This window comes from Phascolarctos cinereus, unplaced genomic scaffold (genome assembly GCF_003287225.1).
Source record: "Phascolarctos cinereus isolate Bilbo 61053 unplaced genomic scaffold, phaCin_HiC Scaffold_726;HRSCAF=1367, whole genome shotgun sequence".
Classification (NCBI taxonomy): Eukaryota; Metazoa; Chordata; class Mammalia; order Diprotodontia; family Phascolarctidae; genus Phascolarctos; species Phascolarctos cinereus.
The window spans coordinates 140,194,600-140,213,263 of record NW_027556098.1 but is presented as its reverse complement, the minus strand read 5'-3'; the positions used below and the strand labels follow the sequence as shown (position 1 = coordinate 140,213,263).

The 18,664-nt window shown below is 36.8% G+C and overlaps 1 protein-coding gene across 1 annotated transcript in view; it reads left to right on the top strand.

Annotated features, from left to right (window-relative positions):
* The first annotated feature begins 254 nt into the window (after positions 1 to 254).
* CNTNAP5 (contactin associated protein family member 5) overlaps positions 255 to 18,664 on the top strand; it is a 915,392-nt gene continuing 896,982 nt past the window's right edge. The window contains exon 1 of the mRNA XM_020963128.2: positions 255 to 421. Within this exon, the coding sequence (XP_020818787.1) occupies positions 340 to 421 (82 nt within the window). The 5' untranslated portion in view covers positions 255 to 339. The remainder of the gene's footprint in view (positions 422 to 18,664) is intronic.

Below are 18,664 nucleotides of genomic sequence, written 5' to 3'. Positions count from 1 at the left end.
TACATCTCGGCAGCGCTTGTTGCTGCAGTTCATTTGGGGTTTGCACCTTTAAGGAGTGGGGGAAGAGGAAGAAGAGGAAGAAGGACGAACAGCAGTTGCAGCAGAAGCCCAGTAGCCCGAGGAGGAGGGCAAGGAGGAGGAGGAGAGCCAAGACCCCCAGTGACCATTTTGGTCTTATGTTACTGGGCTCGGGATGGAGTGAACAAGCTAGTGACTGGAAGAGGGGGGGGTGGGTCGGGGGGGTGGGGGGAACCCTGTGCAGAGGCTAGAGAGAAAAAAGGAAGCTCGACTGGTCCCTGCGAAATTCGGGATTAAATTGGGAGAGACCGCTTGAGGGAAATGGATTCTGTACCCTCGCTGGCTAGCGTTTTGACTTTACTATTCTCCGTCTTGTGGCATATAGGATCTACAGCTACAAACTGTAAGTAGCCAGGGTCGGGGAAAGGAGCTGGGAGATGGGAGGAAACTGGCGTTAGGACGGCCAGTTAGCTTCTCTTACTCGGTTAGTAGAGAAGGTGCCAATAGGTGTGGATCTCTTACTCAAATCATTCTGAAAGTTAGCTATGTTTAGATTCACCAGCTTTGCTAGGTCCCTTGTCTTTAAACCCCTAAAATTCAAAGTTCCAAGGAAACTGAAGGTCTTTGCTTTTATCTTGAAGCTAAGACCATCCTCCCAGTTTCTTCCCTAGCTGGGAACCTTTCCTCTGACCCGGTTCTCCAGAGAACAGCGCTTAGCTCAGACTGTATGACACTTGGGGTTGCTAGCATTAGAGAGATTCTCTGAGCCACCTCTCGCAGTGACAGTGGCTGATTTCTGAATGCAGCTCAGATTTGCACTATGCTCAGAGCACTACAATATATGCCTTTAAAAAAAAAATTACACCCCACCACCTCCACCACCACCACCACTACAGCAGACTCCTTTTGGGGTCTCTAAAATGGTATCAGTCTTGAACAATGATTTGATTATATCCCTCCTAGGAGAGACATAGCAGAGTACGTGAGATGCACAATCAATGGCTAGCCCCATTTTGGAGGTAGAGATTTGACCCCCCCCCAATATTTGTGACAACACATTCATGAAAAGTCAGCAAATGTACACGCTAGAAATCAAAGCCTAATTTCATCAGAGACCTGATGTTTGGTGTAATGACAATGAGGGTTGGACACCCAGAAATCCCGCCACCAGCACTATGCTTGTTGTGTCTTTAAAGAACCCAGTTCGTCAAACTTGAATGAATTGTCAATCCCTTCACAAGCTGGAGACCAACTACTTAGCACCCTCGCCAGGCAGGGGAAGATGGAGTTCAAATGCTCTGGAATCCCTGAGATGAAGCAGAACACAATTAAGCCATCTCTGAGTTTTCAGAAGATGATCTTACAGTATTTTCCAAAGTTTTCACACCCCTTTCTCCAATGTTTGGCCAAGGTTCCTTGTAATGGCATGCTTGTAATCATGCATATTGAAATGGGTGGAGGGGTATTACTACCAAAGTAACCCCTTCTTCCTCTCACTGCCCTTGGTGCAGTAGGGCACCAATTATAGATGTAGTCCTGACAAGACACACATCCAGAAAGAACAGAACTAGCCATATTTTAAATAGCTGAGATATCCCCAGACAGCACCATTACTTTGGTCACTAGTCAGAAGTTCAGAACATTAGAAATCCACAAGGCTTATTCACAAGCCCTTATAAAGATTTTGTTGAAGTTTGCAAGCTAAGAAGGAATTGATAGAGGTCAGTCTCTCTGATAGGAAGACTCCAGATGCCCCTGGCATTAAAAAAAAAAATAGGTCAGAAAATAGGTAGGGACAGGATAGCATCTGCTGAAGCTTTCCCTCTCTCTCTCTCTCTCTCTCTCTCTCTCTCTCTCTCTCTCTCTCTCTCTCTCTCTCTCTCTCTCTCTCTCTGTGTGTGTGTGTGTGTGTGTGTGTGTGTGTTTAAATGAAATTAATCCCATGGTGCTTTAGAAAAAGAATCTCTTCTGACTGAAATTGGTGTGAGAAAGTTAAGTGCTGAGGTAGTTTTTCTATCTCTTAGAACACTAGAGGTCAGTATTGTCTTAATGATGCAAAGGTGTGGTGTCAAAAATAGCTGAATTTTCCATATATCATATTTTGTATATGACTAATTTGAATGCAGGATCAAAGTGAGAATGAGAGAGGGGAATGTTTTCAAGAAGTTACTCCAGTGGTAGCAGATGTTTGTATGGGAGAGTTTTTAATTGACCAAAAAAAAAAGATGTAAAGAAAAGCATTTTCTTTAAATTATTTGAATTATGAATCATGTTTTAGTAAATCGCATAAATGCTGACTGGCATGGATTTAAGATTGAGGGTTTTCATTACTAATGCAGCAATAAAGCAATTTCAAACATTTAAAAGCAAACTTTGACCTAATTGATTTTTACTATTTCATCAGTGACAATTTAATTTCTCTGTTTCCAATCAACATTTCTACTTAATGCACACATGGAGCTTCCTAAACATTTTTGAATGAGAATTAAGACATAATGAGCAATCTTCTTATTATAATGTACAACATTTATTTATTCACTGAGAAATGAGTTACTTGCAATTCTCAGTTTTAATAGAGCCTATGAGGTCAATTGGCCCTAACTCCTCTCTATGCTGGAGTGCACATATCATCTTCTTGAAATGTAAAGAGCAGTCGCTTAATATGCATTTATAGTCATTTACCATGAGCATAGATGAGTATTTAGAAACACAAGGTGAAATGTTACAATTCCAGAGTTGGGAAGAAACTTAGACCAAGAATCTACCTGAAGCATGAATCTTAACTACAATGTTTTCAATAAAATGGTCACCCACATAGTCTCTGCTTGAACACTTCCAGTTATGGTGATCTAAACATCTACCAAGGTAGCTCATTGCAATTTTTGAGAGATGGAGTTATTATGAAGATCTTCCTTAAAAAAGAGGAAATCTACCAAAGTTGCTTTTCACCTAGAATAAAATCAGTAAAGAAAACCTACTAAATATTTTGGAAGGAACTTTTTTCCCCTCTCACATTTGCTTTTTCTACATGTCAAAATGATATTTCAAATCCCTTGAGACAATGGTTTTTGTTATGAATTGTTTCACAAAGCATCTTCATATCTGACAACAAATTAATCTGAATAAATGCTATCTGGCTTTGGTGCTGTTCATATGCCTATACATTAAAAAAAACATATCTATTTAAAATTCAAGTCAAAATTCAGTTACCTGTTCCTTAAAATAAATCTGGTCATTCTTTCCCAGTTACGGGTTTTATAAGTTTGTAACTAAGAAACAATCAAATAAATAATGTTGAACTAGAAAGCTTTATTGGGGATATATTTGGAGACATTTACAGAGATCACAATAAAAACTCTTCAAAAAACATTTCAAGTTTTCATGATATTAAGTAACTATAAAGCATGTCTTTTAGATTTTCCCTAAGGATATGAGTTGGTTTTCCAAAGGTAGTGATAATTCCCCAAAAGTAAATAGAAAATAATTTTTACCTATAATTCTGAATCCATGATACCATGAAGAATCAATGTGATTACTTAGTAAGTTAAAGCCAAAGAAAATCCGAAGTTAAAAGAGCTAGATTTGTGGTCCTACTTATGCCACAACTGAGCTGTAAGAATACGGTCTGGTTATGCAATGCCTTTGTGCTTCAATCCATTAAGGTATAAAACAAAATTTCATAAATTTTCTAAGAAAAATAGTTGCTAATGACCTTTAATCCTGAAAGAAAACTTAAAATGTTACTTTCTATAGAAAATACAATCTACTGTCATAATTACATCTAACTTAGCAATGCAAAGAAAGTGAATGGTAAGAAGGAGAATGGCATTATCAGACTGATTTTAATCATAAATGTCAATAATTGAAGCCATTTGCTTGATTATTATCTTAATTTTTTCTTAATCTTCTGATAGTTTCAAGACTGTTTGCTTATATACATTCAAGTACACTTAATGGCAGAGAGAAAGGGAATGCAGAGAAGGCACCTAGCCTTGTCTTTGAGGAGAAGGAAGGACTCCACTTCAGATATATTTGAGAAACCAATGCAGATAATAATTTTAAACATTAAAATAAGGAAATCCACAAGACCTCTGAATAGCAAGTATCACTGGAAAACCACAAACAAAATTACTAGGGAGTAGGGAGATGATCATTTTAGCACTCACTGAGTTCTTCATGCATCTTCTCATTACATTTAAAGACCAACATAAATGAAGGAAGCCAGTGAGTAAATGTTTAAATGCATTTGAAACATTTCTCACATGATGAGATGGACTTAAATGGCTACACTAGTATAAACTTCCACTTGCATCCTAACAGAAAAAGTAAACTAAATGAAAAGTTATTATGCAGTTAAGAATTCTGAGAACATTAATCTCCATGAATATAAATTTAAAAGATTTAGCATTTCTGTCCCTTTGAAGAATGATCACTAATCTGCTTGTCTTTTGCCCATAGTTTTATGACCAACTTTGATATATTGATATGTGTATGTATATATGTATGCATACATGTGTAGATATAGCCACATGTGCATATACACATATATACAATGAATGTATGCATACACGTATCTCTGTGTATACACATGTGTGTGTATACATGCATATGTGTGTGCATACACACATATTCTACCAATGTAGCTGTCATTTGGCTATGTCTAACATCCAAAATCCTTTTATTAAAACATCAGGGCCTAACTAAATTGTGATCTGTTGTGATAGAAGTTTGGATCCATTTAGATCCTGTCTAAAAAGGCTTATTTACCGAAGGGACCTCATTATAACATAAGCATAACATTGTCCCAACAGCTGCTCCTCAAGCCCAGAGTTAGCAGAAGAATCCAGTGTAGATATTTAAAGTGAATGATGACATTTCATCATATATGGAAAAAAAAAACAGAAAAAATGTACTCTGAGCCAAGTAGAATGGGTTTTCATTCTCACTATGGAATTAACTTTGTGTGGGATCTTGGACAAGTCATTTCCCTCCCTAAACATCAATTTCTTTTGCCATTAAGATGAGGGTGGTGCCCTTGTCATATAATGTTCCTTCCAGCTACAGACTAATTTAAATGTAAATTCTGTCCTTTGGATGTCAGTCTTAATGGCTTCCATTTGACAGCAGGAGAAGAGCCTTCCCATTTCTAACTCTGTTTATAAACAAAAGTACTTACAATCCAGCTGGTAGCAGAGAGTCTTATTTTATACAAAACAGTGGTTATTATTTGTAGAGACCCTAAATGTACTGAGAGGTCAGCTATTGATAATACTTTATGTCCATAAACTAGAAAGAGCAAAAGACTTTGAGTCAAGAGTCTGGGATACACCATTTACTAGCCATTTGACCCTGGACATCACTGATCCTCAATTTCCCTGTATGCAAAATGGCCACAAAAATTCTTGCCATACCAGCCTTGTGTGGTTGTTGTTTAGCATAAAGGGTCATGTAAAACTGGCCTTCTGTTGTTATTTTTATCATCACAGTTGCTATTATTTGAAATATAAAGGAACAGAAGTACAACAATTTCACTTATATTCATAGAAATTAAGGAATTGCTCATGAAATATAGGTATGCTGAAACGCTGCTTTCATAACTTTCCTCTTATGAGAGCATGATTGACTTCTTATTTATGTGTCAAAAGTCCATTTGCTACTAAAAGAAAAATCCTTTTCAACCAACAGACCTCAGTGCCAAGTTTGAGCTAATTTTATTAACTTGCTTTATGAAATTTTAATGAGCGTTTACTATGTAGCCTGGAAAATATAGTGGAACTTTGCTAGAGACATAGTTTGTCATGCTGCCCTAGTCAGTGTGAGGTAGTACTGTTTTAAATCCCATCCCATGGGGCTTAGTTAGCAAAATTCCCTAAGAACCTTGTTATGAAATATTCCTGGGTCATGAACCCCAGAGATGATGTATAGAGCTTCAGCATCCTGCTTTAAAACATTTCTGAGATGTGACTCAAATACCAGTGCTGTATGAAGATGGGTAGCTTTTTTGGCCATGCACCAAGTTTGATAGGGTTTACCATTACATAATGCAAGGTAGAAAACAGCAGCCAGGTTCCTTAAGACAGAGTGAGATACAAACTTCTGAGCTCACTGAAGACAACACTATGTATTTTCAAATGTTTCTATGACTGCCTCCATTCATTTTGACAAACGAGGGCTGTAGATGCGAGCAAAGATGTTCTGTTTTCTGAAATGAAGTTCTTTTCTGGGAATATCAAACTACTGTATTCTCAGTGCGCTATATTTCATATTTGCATGACACTGTATAGCATATGCTGTCTAGATCCATCATCCTGATGGATCCAGTCCCTAAATTATGCTGGGTTTTTTTGTCAGCAAAGTGAAGACTAGTCATTAAGGAATGTGTAATTAAGCCTGAACATCGTCATTCTTATCCCTCTGCTGGAAAGTAAGTAAGCCAGAGCATCATTACTAGGATCAGGGGCATGCTTGGTGGAGATAGTAACATAGGAAGCTGGGGGTGCCATGTTGATTTTCTATCATTGATAATTGATTTGCTGGCATCAGTGTGGTGTCTCTGTACTTCTAATTGCTTTTGTGCATATTCTTGAGGGTTGATTAATGCCATCTGTTCACTGGATTATCTGAATTGATTGAGTTTTAAGAGATGACAACAGTAATGCAGAAGCTAGAAAGAAAGTGAAGGGAAATGCCAAAACATTGTTCATGATGTACATTATTTTTAACTACCCATCCTTGGAAGCAGTAAAATCCCTTAGAAGACACTCCAAGGCAGATACCAGTCGAAGGAAATTCTCCTGATGGACAGATGTTATGTAGGTGTTAGCCCTAAGGCATTATTCTCTAAATGTGTGTGTGTATGCAACACACACACACACTCTCTCTCTCTTTCCCTCCTTCCCTCTCTTCTTCTTCTCTCTCTCCCTTCCTCCCTCACACCCCTACCTACTCCCGTCTTCCTTTCCTTTCTCTCTCTTTCTCTCCTCCCTTTAACTCTCTCCTCACTCTTATGAAGTTATTGCACATTTTGCTTGGGTTTGACAAATGGTTTCCTCTTGAGCTAGTGATTATATTAACAATATGAGAACAAAAGGGGGCTAGTGAAAAGCGTATTTGATTAAAATGCTGAATTGATGTACCCACATGGACAGATGCAATAAAAATTAATTCCTCCAGAACACTGGATTACCAGAACTGGCCTTATGCATGGGTAGAGTGGGCTACATAATGTGTTTTTTGTATGCCTGAGAATGCCCACTTGTCCCTCAAAATGTGTCTTCTACCCTTTATCTAATACCAATTACAATGACTTAATGCTCTTATCAACTAGGATTAGGGATAATTCTAGGGAAGGAAATAGAGCAACTTACCTTTAAACTAATATTTAAGTGAAATATAAAACACCTGGATTTTGACTGAGGAGGGACTCCTGGGTTCCCTGGGTGTGGCAAAGATAATATACACATTTTTATATAGAACTTCAATCTGCCAAAGCACTTTCTTCATAACAATCCTTTGAGTTAGGTAATGCAGGTATTGCTATGCCCATTTTATAAGTGAGAAAATTGAGCACAGAGAGGTTAAATGATTTCCTACCAATTGCAAAACTTGTAAGTACTGGAACAGAAATTTAAACTCAGGTTTCCTAACTCTTAGTCCAGTGATCTTCAAACTACAATTTTCTTTGGAGGGAAAGGGTAAAGTAGGGTAAAGGTAATGGTGTCAAAGATTGACACTTCTATGTTCTCAATTTTGCATGTGTAAAGAATGCCATTTTACATGTATTGAACTTGAATAAAAGGAATAGGGGTCTCCCATTGCTAAAAGAATCAGTCTTCTTTAAACATCTAAAGGGTAGAACCTCTGCAACAAACCATTCTCTAAATGGAGGTAGTGTGGTTATTTCTCCTTTGGAGTTCAATTTTCCATTTTCAAGGAAAGATAAAATGGAGCAGTATGGACCCTTCCCTTGTATAATAAGAGAGCTGACTGCCAAAACTTAAAAAAAAATGGAGAAGCAACTTCATTTTTCGCAGAAGAGAGAATGATGACATAATTTTCAAACCTCAGCTCAAGTTTCAGAGTTAGAGCAATTTATGTTGGAATCATTCTGAAGTATTTGATTTCTTCCTTTGTGCCTAGACTACAGCTGAGTACAGCATAAATACTGAGGTGTGTGCTGCATGGAATTGAACACTAAATTTAGTAAGATTTTATCTCATAAAGGACACCAAGGATAAGAAAATTCAAAAAAGCACCTTACTAAGAAAACCAACAAACAATAAGACTGAAACCACTACCAAACTGAAAAGGAAAACACAATAAAACTGGTAGGGGAGAGAGGATATTTAATCCACCTTCTGTTAGTAATTGAAACAAATCAAGATATACCATGACTTATTCAACCATTGCCCAATAGATGGTCATCCCTTCAATTTCTGATTCTTTGCCAGCACTTTCTAAGAGTTGCTATAAATATTTTTGTACATATAGGTCCTTTTTCTTTTTGTTTTCTATCTCTTTGGGATACAGACTTAGTATTGCTGGATCAAAAAGTATACAATTTGGTTGTCCTTTGGGCATAGTTTCAAATTGCTCTCCAAAATGGTTCAATCAGTTCACAACTCCAACAATGAATCAATTGAAATATTGAAATTGAAATATTCCCACATCTCCTCCAACATTTGTCATTTTCATTTTCTTCTACATCAGCCAGTTTGATAGGCATGGGGTGGTACCTCAAAGTCATTTTAATTTGCGGTCTAATCAATTATGATTGAGAACATTTTTTTCATATGACTACAGATAGCTTTGTTTTCTTCTTCTAAAAACTGCCTATTCATATCCTTTGACCATTTATCAATTGGGGAATGACTTATTTTTTTTATAAATTTGACTTAATTCTCTATATATTTGAGAAATTAGGCCTTTATTAGAGAAACTTGCTGTATTTTTTTCCTTTTCACAGTTATGATTACTATGTATTTCCCTCCATCCTATTTCCCCCTATTTATCTTTCTCTCTCTTTTTTCACCCTGTCTATCCTGAAAAGTGTTTTGTTTTTGACTATTGCCTCCTTTAATCTACTCTCCCTCTATCAACCCCACCACCCCTTCCTTTATTTTCCTCTCCTACTTTCCTGTAGGATAAAATAGGTTCTTTATCCAACTAAGTTGTATGTTATTTCCTCTTTGAGTCAATTCTGATGACAGTAAGTAACAAGCACTTCCCTTCCCACTTCCCTTCCCACTTTATATACTTTTTCCTCCACTAGAAAAGCTCTTTTTCACCCCTTTTATGTCAGATAATTTACTTTATTCTGCCTCTCCTTTCCCCCTTCTCCCAATGCATTCCTCTTAACCCTCCCTTAATTTTATTTTATTTTTAGATATCATCCCATCATATTAAATTCATCCCTATGCCCTCTTGTCTATTTATTCTCCTTGTAACTGCCCTAATAATGAGAAAGTTCTAGGGGTTGCAAGTATAATCTTCCCATGTAGGAATGTGAACAGTTTAACTGTGTTGAACTCCTTATGATTTCTCTTTCCTGTTTACCTTTTTGTGCTTCTCTTGAGTTTTGTACGTGAAAGTCAAATTTTCTATTTATCTCTGGTCTTTCTATCAGGAATGCTTGAAACTTCTCTATTTCTTTCAATATCCATCCCCCCACACACACCCTCAGTGAGGATTATACTTTTGTTTTGCTGGATACATGATTTTTGTTTGTAATCCTAATTTCTCTGCCCTCTAAAATATAAAATTCCAAGCCCCCTACTCCTTTAATATAAAACTGCTAAAATTTATGTTATCCATACTGTGGCTCCATGATATTTGAACTGTTTCTTTTGGTGGCTTGCATTATTTCTTTTTGACTTGGGAGCTCTGGAATTTGGCTGTAATATTCCTGGAAGTTTTCCTTTGGGATATCTTTCATAAGGTGATTGGAAGATTCTTTCAATTTCTATTTTACCCTCTGGTTCTAGAATATTAGGGCAGTTTGATATATTCTTGAAAGATTATATCTAAGTTATTTTTCTTTTTAAACACAGCTTTCAAATAGTTCAATAATTCCAAAGTTGTCTTTCCTGGATCTATTTCTTGAGTCAGTTTTTTCCAAAAAGATATTTCATGCTTTCTTCTATTCTTTCATTCTTCTGATTTTGTTTTATTGTTTCTTTATGTCACATAAAGTCATTAGCTTCCACTTGCCCAATTCTAATTTTTAAAGAATTTTCATCAGTGAGCTTCTGTACCTTCTTTTCCATATGATCAGTTCTACAGTTTAAGGAGTTCTTCTATTCAGTGAATTTTTCTGCACCTTTTACCATTTGGCCTATTCTAATTTTTAAGCTGTTACTTTCTTCTTTATTGTTTTATGCCTTATTTACCAAGCTATTGACATGTTGACAGTTTTTTTCCATTATTATCTCACCTCACTCTCATTCCTTTACCCAATTTTTCCTCTATTTCCATTATTTGATTTTTGAATTTTTCAAGCTCTTCCAGGAATTCTTGCTTGGACTCAGACCCATTCACATTTTTCTTTGAGGCTTTTGATATAACAGTTTTAATTTTATTGGCTTCTTCTGATCTTCCTTGTCAACCATAGTAATTTTCTATGGTCAGGTTCTTTTGTTGCTCATTTTTCCAGGCTAATTCTTGACTTTTAACTTGATGTTAAAGTTGGGCTCTATTCCCAAGGTGGAGGGGACTCTGTCACAAGCTTCAGGTTGTTTATGCAGCAGTTTTCAGAGGGATTCTATTAATTTTCAGTTCTTCCGAGATGGTATGGTCTAAGAATATATTTTTTTACTGCTCTCCAGGCCTGTGCTCTGCTCTGTGAGCAACTACAAGCACTCTTTCCCACCCCAGAACTGTTGCCAAGGTCATAGTTGCTCTGCAGCTACAGGCTCTGGTGTGTTCTTGCTCCTTCTCACCTTGGAACTGTGACTCAGGACTAACACCTGTATCCCTGTATGGGCAATGCAACAGAGTCGTATGCCCAGTGCCAACAAAGTGAACCTCGTAATTTTCTTTTAACCAGTTGTCTAACTCCCTTAATATCTGAGGGCTGAGAACACCAGAAGCCCTGGTTCCACAGCTGCTGTGGCTGAATCAGTCACCCCCAAGGCCTTCTGTTGTTCTGCTGGAGTGTTGCCTGCACTGTTGCAGTCTATGTCAAACTCCACTCCACTCTCATCCCCATGAGACAGACCTTCCCTGCAGACCTTCTGCCACTTGAGAATTTATTTTAAGGCATTATTTAAATTTATTTGGAGTGGGATTTGGAAAAACTTGGTGAAGTTCCTGCCTTTTTCTCCTCCATCTTGACTCTGGCCCCTGATTTTAACATTAGCCTTTTAACAGAACAAAATATCTTTATCTCAAACAGTGATACCCTATTCTTGTAATTTAAGCCATCAATTATAATATTGATTTCGGTAGGGAGCAGACACACTTGAAATAGTACTTCATTGGAGGCTGCCTGTTTTTACTATTTTTCTGGCTACTTCTGTCTTTTACCATTATATCTAAGCCCTGAAGATCCTGATTATTATTAAGTCTAGAATCTTTACCTCTCATGTGTTTTCTCTCTTACCTCTGCATACACATACACACACACACACACACACACCATAACAAAATAATAGTAAAAACAATAAACCCACTACTTTCTATGAGCTAGCAGATCCATATACATCATCTCAAAGCTCATGAATAGCCAGGATACAGTCTTTAATGTAATCTAAATCTATTTTTAAAACCCTGGACATAGCACATTATATCCTCTAAGTCATATCACATTGTCCTTTTGTCCCCCAGTCATTGTTTCTCCCCAAATGTCACACAGTAATCAGTCCTGCATGCCACCCTGACCCCTCCCTACAAGGAGATGTCAATGAGCAAAAGGTATCTTCAAGAAAAGTGGTGTTCATCCTTGTGTTTCCATCTACGTGTTGCAGACCTCTTTCTCAGCGGTAGCTATAATTCATCAGTTTCATGCTTTCTGTTCTCCCTTTTTCCATTCCAATTAGTTTACCTAGTCATCAGTCTATAGAATGTAGCCACATATCTCACCAAACCAGGATGAGGTAGTAGACCAAATAACGGCCTTCACATTTCCTCAATTCACATAGTATATATTCAGACTTTATGCCTTTGGGTCGAAGTCAGTAAATGTTATGGAGACCAAGGGGGTTAAACTATCTAAGTAAGTATCTAGGCTTGGACAAAAAAAAAATCAAGGTTATTTTTCATTTGAAGCTATTATGTATTCTCTAATTTTTATCTATGAATATTTAAAAAATATATTTGTGGCATACTATAAGACCTCATCAAAATAGTCCTTAGATTTTGTTTTGTTTTGTTTTGTTTTGTTTTTTGTGAAATGATAAAAGTACAGGAGCAGTCATGCAATATCTGACCAATTAAAAGGAAGCAGAGACCAGAAAACAGTTAGCATTAAGAAGCATCACTCTTTTTGCCACTTTCTCTGTATTCAGTTATTAACAATGTTACTGAGAGTGGCAAAAGTCTCTCTATTGGTATGCTGAGCCTCTACCCACAGATTTTACCCAAACTCAATATAGCACCTACATAGTCTTTGAGTTTCACTGGTAATAACTTTAACTACCAAACATCACCTCCACATCACAATGAGAAAGTGGAGAGAGAGGAGTTAGGATTGCCAGGTACCCTGAAGTTTAGATTGTGATATATTTGGAGGAATCAATTGTTTTGTACTATTATTTTGAAGTTAATAATACTAATTGGGTTGTATGTATAGCCTTTATGTGAAACTCTCATTCCAGGGAATGTCAAAATTTATTATACCTCAAGGTCAATATTGACTTGGGTGTCACTCAGTGAGTATTTACCCCTCTGGATAATAAATTGAAATAGACATTCAGATGGAAATTAATATTATTCATTTATTGAAATGTAATGTTATCTGCCAGTGAGATGGATGAATGTTGTCTGGGAGGGAAATAGGAATACTCCTACTGTTTTAACCTCTCCACTGTTGAGCTGCATTCGTAAGAGTACCAGGTAGAAGGGCTTATGTTCTGATTTAACTCTGTCCCTTAGATTCTGCTTGTAAATGCATAACTTTCTCATATTCTTCTTGCAACATGATGGAGTAAAAGCTAAGCTTCAACATAACCTGTTTGACATTTCAGTAATATAAAAGTGTGTCTGTGTGTCTGTGGGCATGTGTCTATGTGCACACAATTTCTGTAGTATGGTCGTGGTACTTAAGCTTATGGATGATAAGTCATCTTGGATAAATAAACACCTTGGTTTGATAATTTATTTAGGATAGGATATTGTCACCCCAGAAACAGGAAGCAACTTTAGCAGTTATCTAATTAAATGAAAAAATACAAGAAGAGGCAGACAGTTACAAGGTTATTCTTTTTGAGAGTATTGATTTGCTATTTTGAAATAACCCAAAATAGTGTCAACTGTATCATAGGAGCCTATGGTTTTTTTTATGTGTGTGTGTGTGTCTCTGTGTGTGTGTTTGTGTGTGTGTTTAATAACTCTGTCCATTTGTTACTTAGCAGTAGGCAGGTCCACATATTCACAGTTCTTTCATAAATCAAACCAGGTTTAAGTTGTTTCTAAAAATGTGATTCTGTAATAGAAATCCTCTCGTTGATTTTCTTCACAGTACTGCAGTTATTTTAGTGGCAGACTAGTAGTAATTTATACATTGAACCATGTGTCAGCATTAACAGAACAGCTACGTCAATCACGTTATAAAACGGGCAAAGTACTTAAATAAAAACATAATATTTACAAGGTACGCCTTTTGCTATAGAACACTCTCTATTTCTAATAACAAAAACTTCTTAACACAATGTGTTCATGTCTTTGTCCTTTACCAACAAGATGGATTATTACTTTAGTTGTCACCTTGGCAAATTCTTCTAAGCCTTTAAGTATCTGACAAAAGATCTGGACTTAGGACAGAAGACCATAATTAGGCTCAATCTGTGGCATCACACTGAGGGGAATGAACCCCTGTGAACATTTATTAGTAAAGTTAATTCAGGGAATAGCTAAGCAAGGGAAACAAAATCAATTCAGAAAGAAAATGTAGAACTCCATTGATGTTTTTTATTCTAATCAATATACTGTTTGGGGTAAAGGCTTCTATGTTTTCTATGTGAATATTAATTTTGGTTGGCAAATACAATTTGATTTATTAAGTGCTTTTATCTGAGTGCAATGTGGTTATGTCAAGGAGGTGATGATGTCACTTGATTTGTGTGGAAGTCCGTTTACTCTTCTGGATTGGCTCCAATTCAGAAAATGAAAATCCCACTTTTTGGCTACTGTATTCTTACATTTACTCCAACTTAGAAAGTGCTAAAGCAGAGGATGGAAACTTTTCAAAGTGGAGTACCTAGTAACTGATCACTGTTCTTCTCATGTCTGGGAAGGTTATCTGCGAGAAATAGGTAAGAATACTGAAAAGTACCCATCATCATCTTTGTCATAATTAATTATCAAGTCTATTCCACCAATTAAAGAATCAATAGGACTAAACAGCTTCATTTCAGGATCATATAGTATAGAGCAGAAAGTTGTCAGGGGCTATGAAATCCAAACCCCTCATTTTGCATATGAAGAAACTGAGGCACAGATAAGCTTGTCCAGAATTACACAACAAAGATTCAAACTCAGGTCTTACTGATACTAAGTCAAGCGTTCTGGTCATTTAAAAAAATTGCAATACCAATGGTAAAGTTAAACTTCGTCAAGTTAAGGGGCTTGGATAAAATGGCCTCTAAGGTCTCTACTAGGTCTCACATTTTGGCTTCTGAATTCTTTTTTCTGATAGCGGAAATAGGAGAAGGAGTTTGGGAGCATGCAGTACTCCTTTGTGAGGGCAGACTGGAGTCAGATGCTAAAACGAGGGTCTTTGGACAGACAGCCAAGATTAGAAAGAAGGCACTCTGTAACCATAGAGATCAACTTCAACTATCTTTGCATTTTTCCCTAGGGTCTTGGTGGCAGAAACTGCCCATCTACTGCTGGCAAGAATCTGGACAGGCTCATTTGGCAATCCCTTTAAGGTTGCCAGTGCTGGAACTGAAGCAACAAACAAGCAATCAGACTCAAAAATGTGTGAATAAATGCATGAAATTGCCAGGCTTCCTATGTAGTTGCCTGATTTTTCTCTTTTGTTTTCCCTATAAAACTTCCTCTGTGAACTCTGGAGGTAACAAACCCTAATTCTGCAGGTGTCTTCTGATATTGCATCATGAGATATCTTTGGAAATGTCAGGAAATTATCTATTTGGATGTCATTTTCTGATTAAAATGCCTCAAAGTTTAAAAAGCAAGTAAGACTCCAAGCTGGGTTGACTATCTCCATTAATTCTTCTCTCTTTCTTTTTTTCCTATTTTCTTTTATAGGATGCAATAATTCTTTCTAAAGGAAATATAATTACTAATTTGACTTTTCAGTAACAAGTCTTGGCTTGGCTTCTAGTAAATGACTGATGATAACATTATGTAGGCTTGACAGGATCACAGAATCTCACACCTTAGAGTTGGAGGGGACATCAGAAATTATTTAGGCCAACCTCCTACAGAGTAGAGAAACCTCTTTTATGATTTTTCTGAAAAATGGTTGTCTGATAACTTCTATTTCAACATCTCCAAAGACAGGGAAATAAGTACATCATGAGTCAGCCTTCATTTTTATAAAGCTCTAATTTTAAGTTCTTTTTTGATATATTCTAACTTCCACACATTGATCTTTTCCACAACCTTGTGGGGCAACACACAACAACACCACATGGTAGCTATCCAAATATTCAAAGATTACTATCATCTTTCTCTTTCTATTTTTTCTCTTAGCGATAAGGATTAGACCTATGCTTTCATTGTTAGTGAATAAACTCTCTTTACGTTTATAGGTCAACACCTTCTCTTATCTCTGCCTTCATAGATCAACACCTCTATAGCTGATATTCTTATGTAGTTGATTCATGCACTGAGAGACTAATTGGTTTTTCCCAGGACCCACAAGTATCAGGGTGGGGGGAAACTTGAATGTAGGTCTTCCTGGCTCCAAGCTAGGTGGCACAGCACATAGAGTGCTGGGTCAGTAGTCAGGAAAAGTCATGTTCAAGAGTTGAAATCTGGCCTTAGACACTGACTAGTTGTTTTACTCTGGGCATGTCACTTAACCCTGTTTGCCTCAGTTTCCTCACCTGCAAAATGACCTGGAGAAGGAAATGGCTAACCACTGTAGTATCTTTGCCAAAAAAAAAACAAAACCAAAAACAAAACAAAAAACAAACAAACCCTACATGGGGTCATGAAGTGTCAGATGTGACTGCAATGGCTAAACAGCAATAACTTCCTGACTCCAATGCCATCTCTCTATCCACTGTCACACTACCTTGTTGGTAGAATAGGACCAGGATATAGAGAACCTTAAAAACACAAGGTATCACTAAAGATTATTTATATGCCTTTCAGATTTTAAGTATAAAATTTACATCTGTAATAACCAAACATCTCTCTTCTGTGAAAGCTTCCAAATATCACTTCATGGTAATATAAGAAATAGAGTGTTATATTGTCTCCTGGGTACTTCATGCTGAGAGGATTGCTGACAAAAATGTTAAAAGAATAGAGGAAGGCCTCTAGCATGTTCAATAGATTTATGGGAGAATAGAGTATATAGGTGGCACAGGGGATAGAGCGCTGGGCATAGGGTCAAGAAAACCCGAGTTTAAATTCCGCTTCAGACATTTACTAGCTATGTAAATCTGGGCAATTCACCCAACCTCTCTCAGTCTTATTTTCCTCATCTGTTAAATGAGGGTGTTGGAATCAATGGCCCACTAACATCCTATCTGTCATCATGAGACAAAACAAAATGAAAAGTTTGGATGGGTTGTGAGCTGCACCATAGGACAAAATGACAAAGTGAAGAGATGACAAATACACTGAAGTATTGGCAAATGAGAACATACCCAAGGGTGGACAATGGAAATGGTGGAAAGAAAATGTCATATGAAGAATGGTTAGGGAAGTAAAGATATTTAGGCTGGATAAGAAAAGACCCAAGGTAGTGTGACAGTCTCCCAGCATTTCCCAGCATGAACCTTGGCTCTCATCAAACGTATCTCCTCACTAGCCCTAGCTAACATTGCATGCATTTGCCTTCTTTTCTGACTTCATTTTTGTTATTCGCCTGGTCCAGGTCCAAGGCTTATCTTTTTAAAATGATAGCCAGGTTTGACAACCTAGCTCAGGCCCTATGAAGCCTTTTTATACCATCCTTTACCTTGTTGATATCTCCACCCCCTAAAACACTAAAGCCATTATAGATTATGCTACAGAGTACACTTTCATTATAAGTTTAAACTCTACAGCAGGGCTTCTTAAACTTTTTCCACTTGTAACCCCTTCAGCACTTCTTAATCTGTTTAACATTGTGCAGTGTACCTTAGTAGTCTGAATATGATGACCTATTAAAATGAGATCTCTCTGAAAGAAAAAAAATAGGCATATGTTAGAAATAATTGTACAAAATCATTCTACAGAACGTACTTATAAGTTTCTTTCATATTTTAATTCAAAGAAAGATAACTTTCAGTTCTGAAATATTCAGTTTTGTAAATACCAATCTCTTTGTTTTTTTGGACTTCAATCATTGTCCTCTTCTGCTTAATCGTCCACTAATATCATCTTTACTATACTCCATTTAATTTAAAAGGCAGCAGTATTTGAAGTAACGTATTTCAATCCAGGATATATCTTTTCTTATGAAATAAAATTCCATTTGCCTGACTGACGGATCAATGGCTTCTATATATTTTTCCCAAATATTGTGGGAACATATGCTCACCAGCAAAATGAATGAGGGAACACTACACAGAGTATGACATGTTCTATAGATTTCTTAAGACTGAGTTTGATAGAGAGGAATCATACTAGAGATAAGAGGTGGGGAATTTAAGTCATAAGGACTGGATAAATTCCATTGCACGATATTAAAAGAACTAGCATATGGAATTGCTGAATTCTTTTGTGCATGAGTGTGTGTGCATGTGTGTGTGTGTGAGTGTGTGTGTGTGTGTGTATGCATACATATGCACAAGAATTAATCCCATATGCTGGCTCACATATAAACATACAAGTATATACACATGTATTTGTGGGTGTGTGTGTGTATGTGAGTGAGTGAGTGTATATTCCTGGGAAAGAGAAGTGCTACAATTCTACAGTTAGGCAAACATCTTCCCATTTTTATAAAGAAAGTAAAATCAGTTACTTCTTCAAACTGTAGATAATTAGGAAGTCTGGCTTTAATTTCTGGCAAAATTGTGGATGATACTACTAATAGAAGAGGTTTGTGACCCTGTTAAAAAAAGAAAATACTGTAAATATCAATTCAAATGCCATGAAAGCTGAGACCCAGGTCACTCTGAACTTTGTTTATTTATTTATTTATCTAATCATCTATTTATTCATTTGGGGAATTGCCAGATATGATCAGAAAATGAATTTTAGAAAAATATTTTATGATGTTATTTTTAGATAATAAGAAGAAATGTTGGCTATATGACAGTAAGATAAGGTGGACACAAGCCTGGTTCGATAAACGGACCCA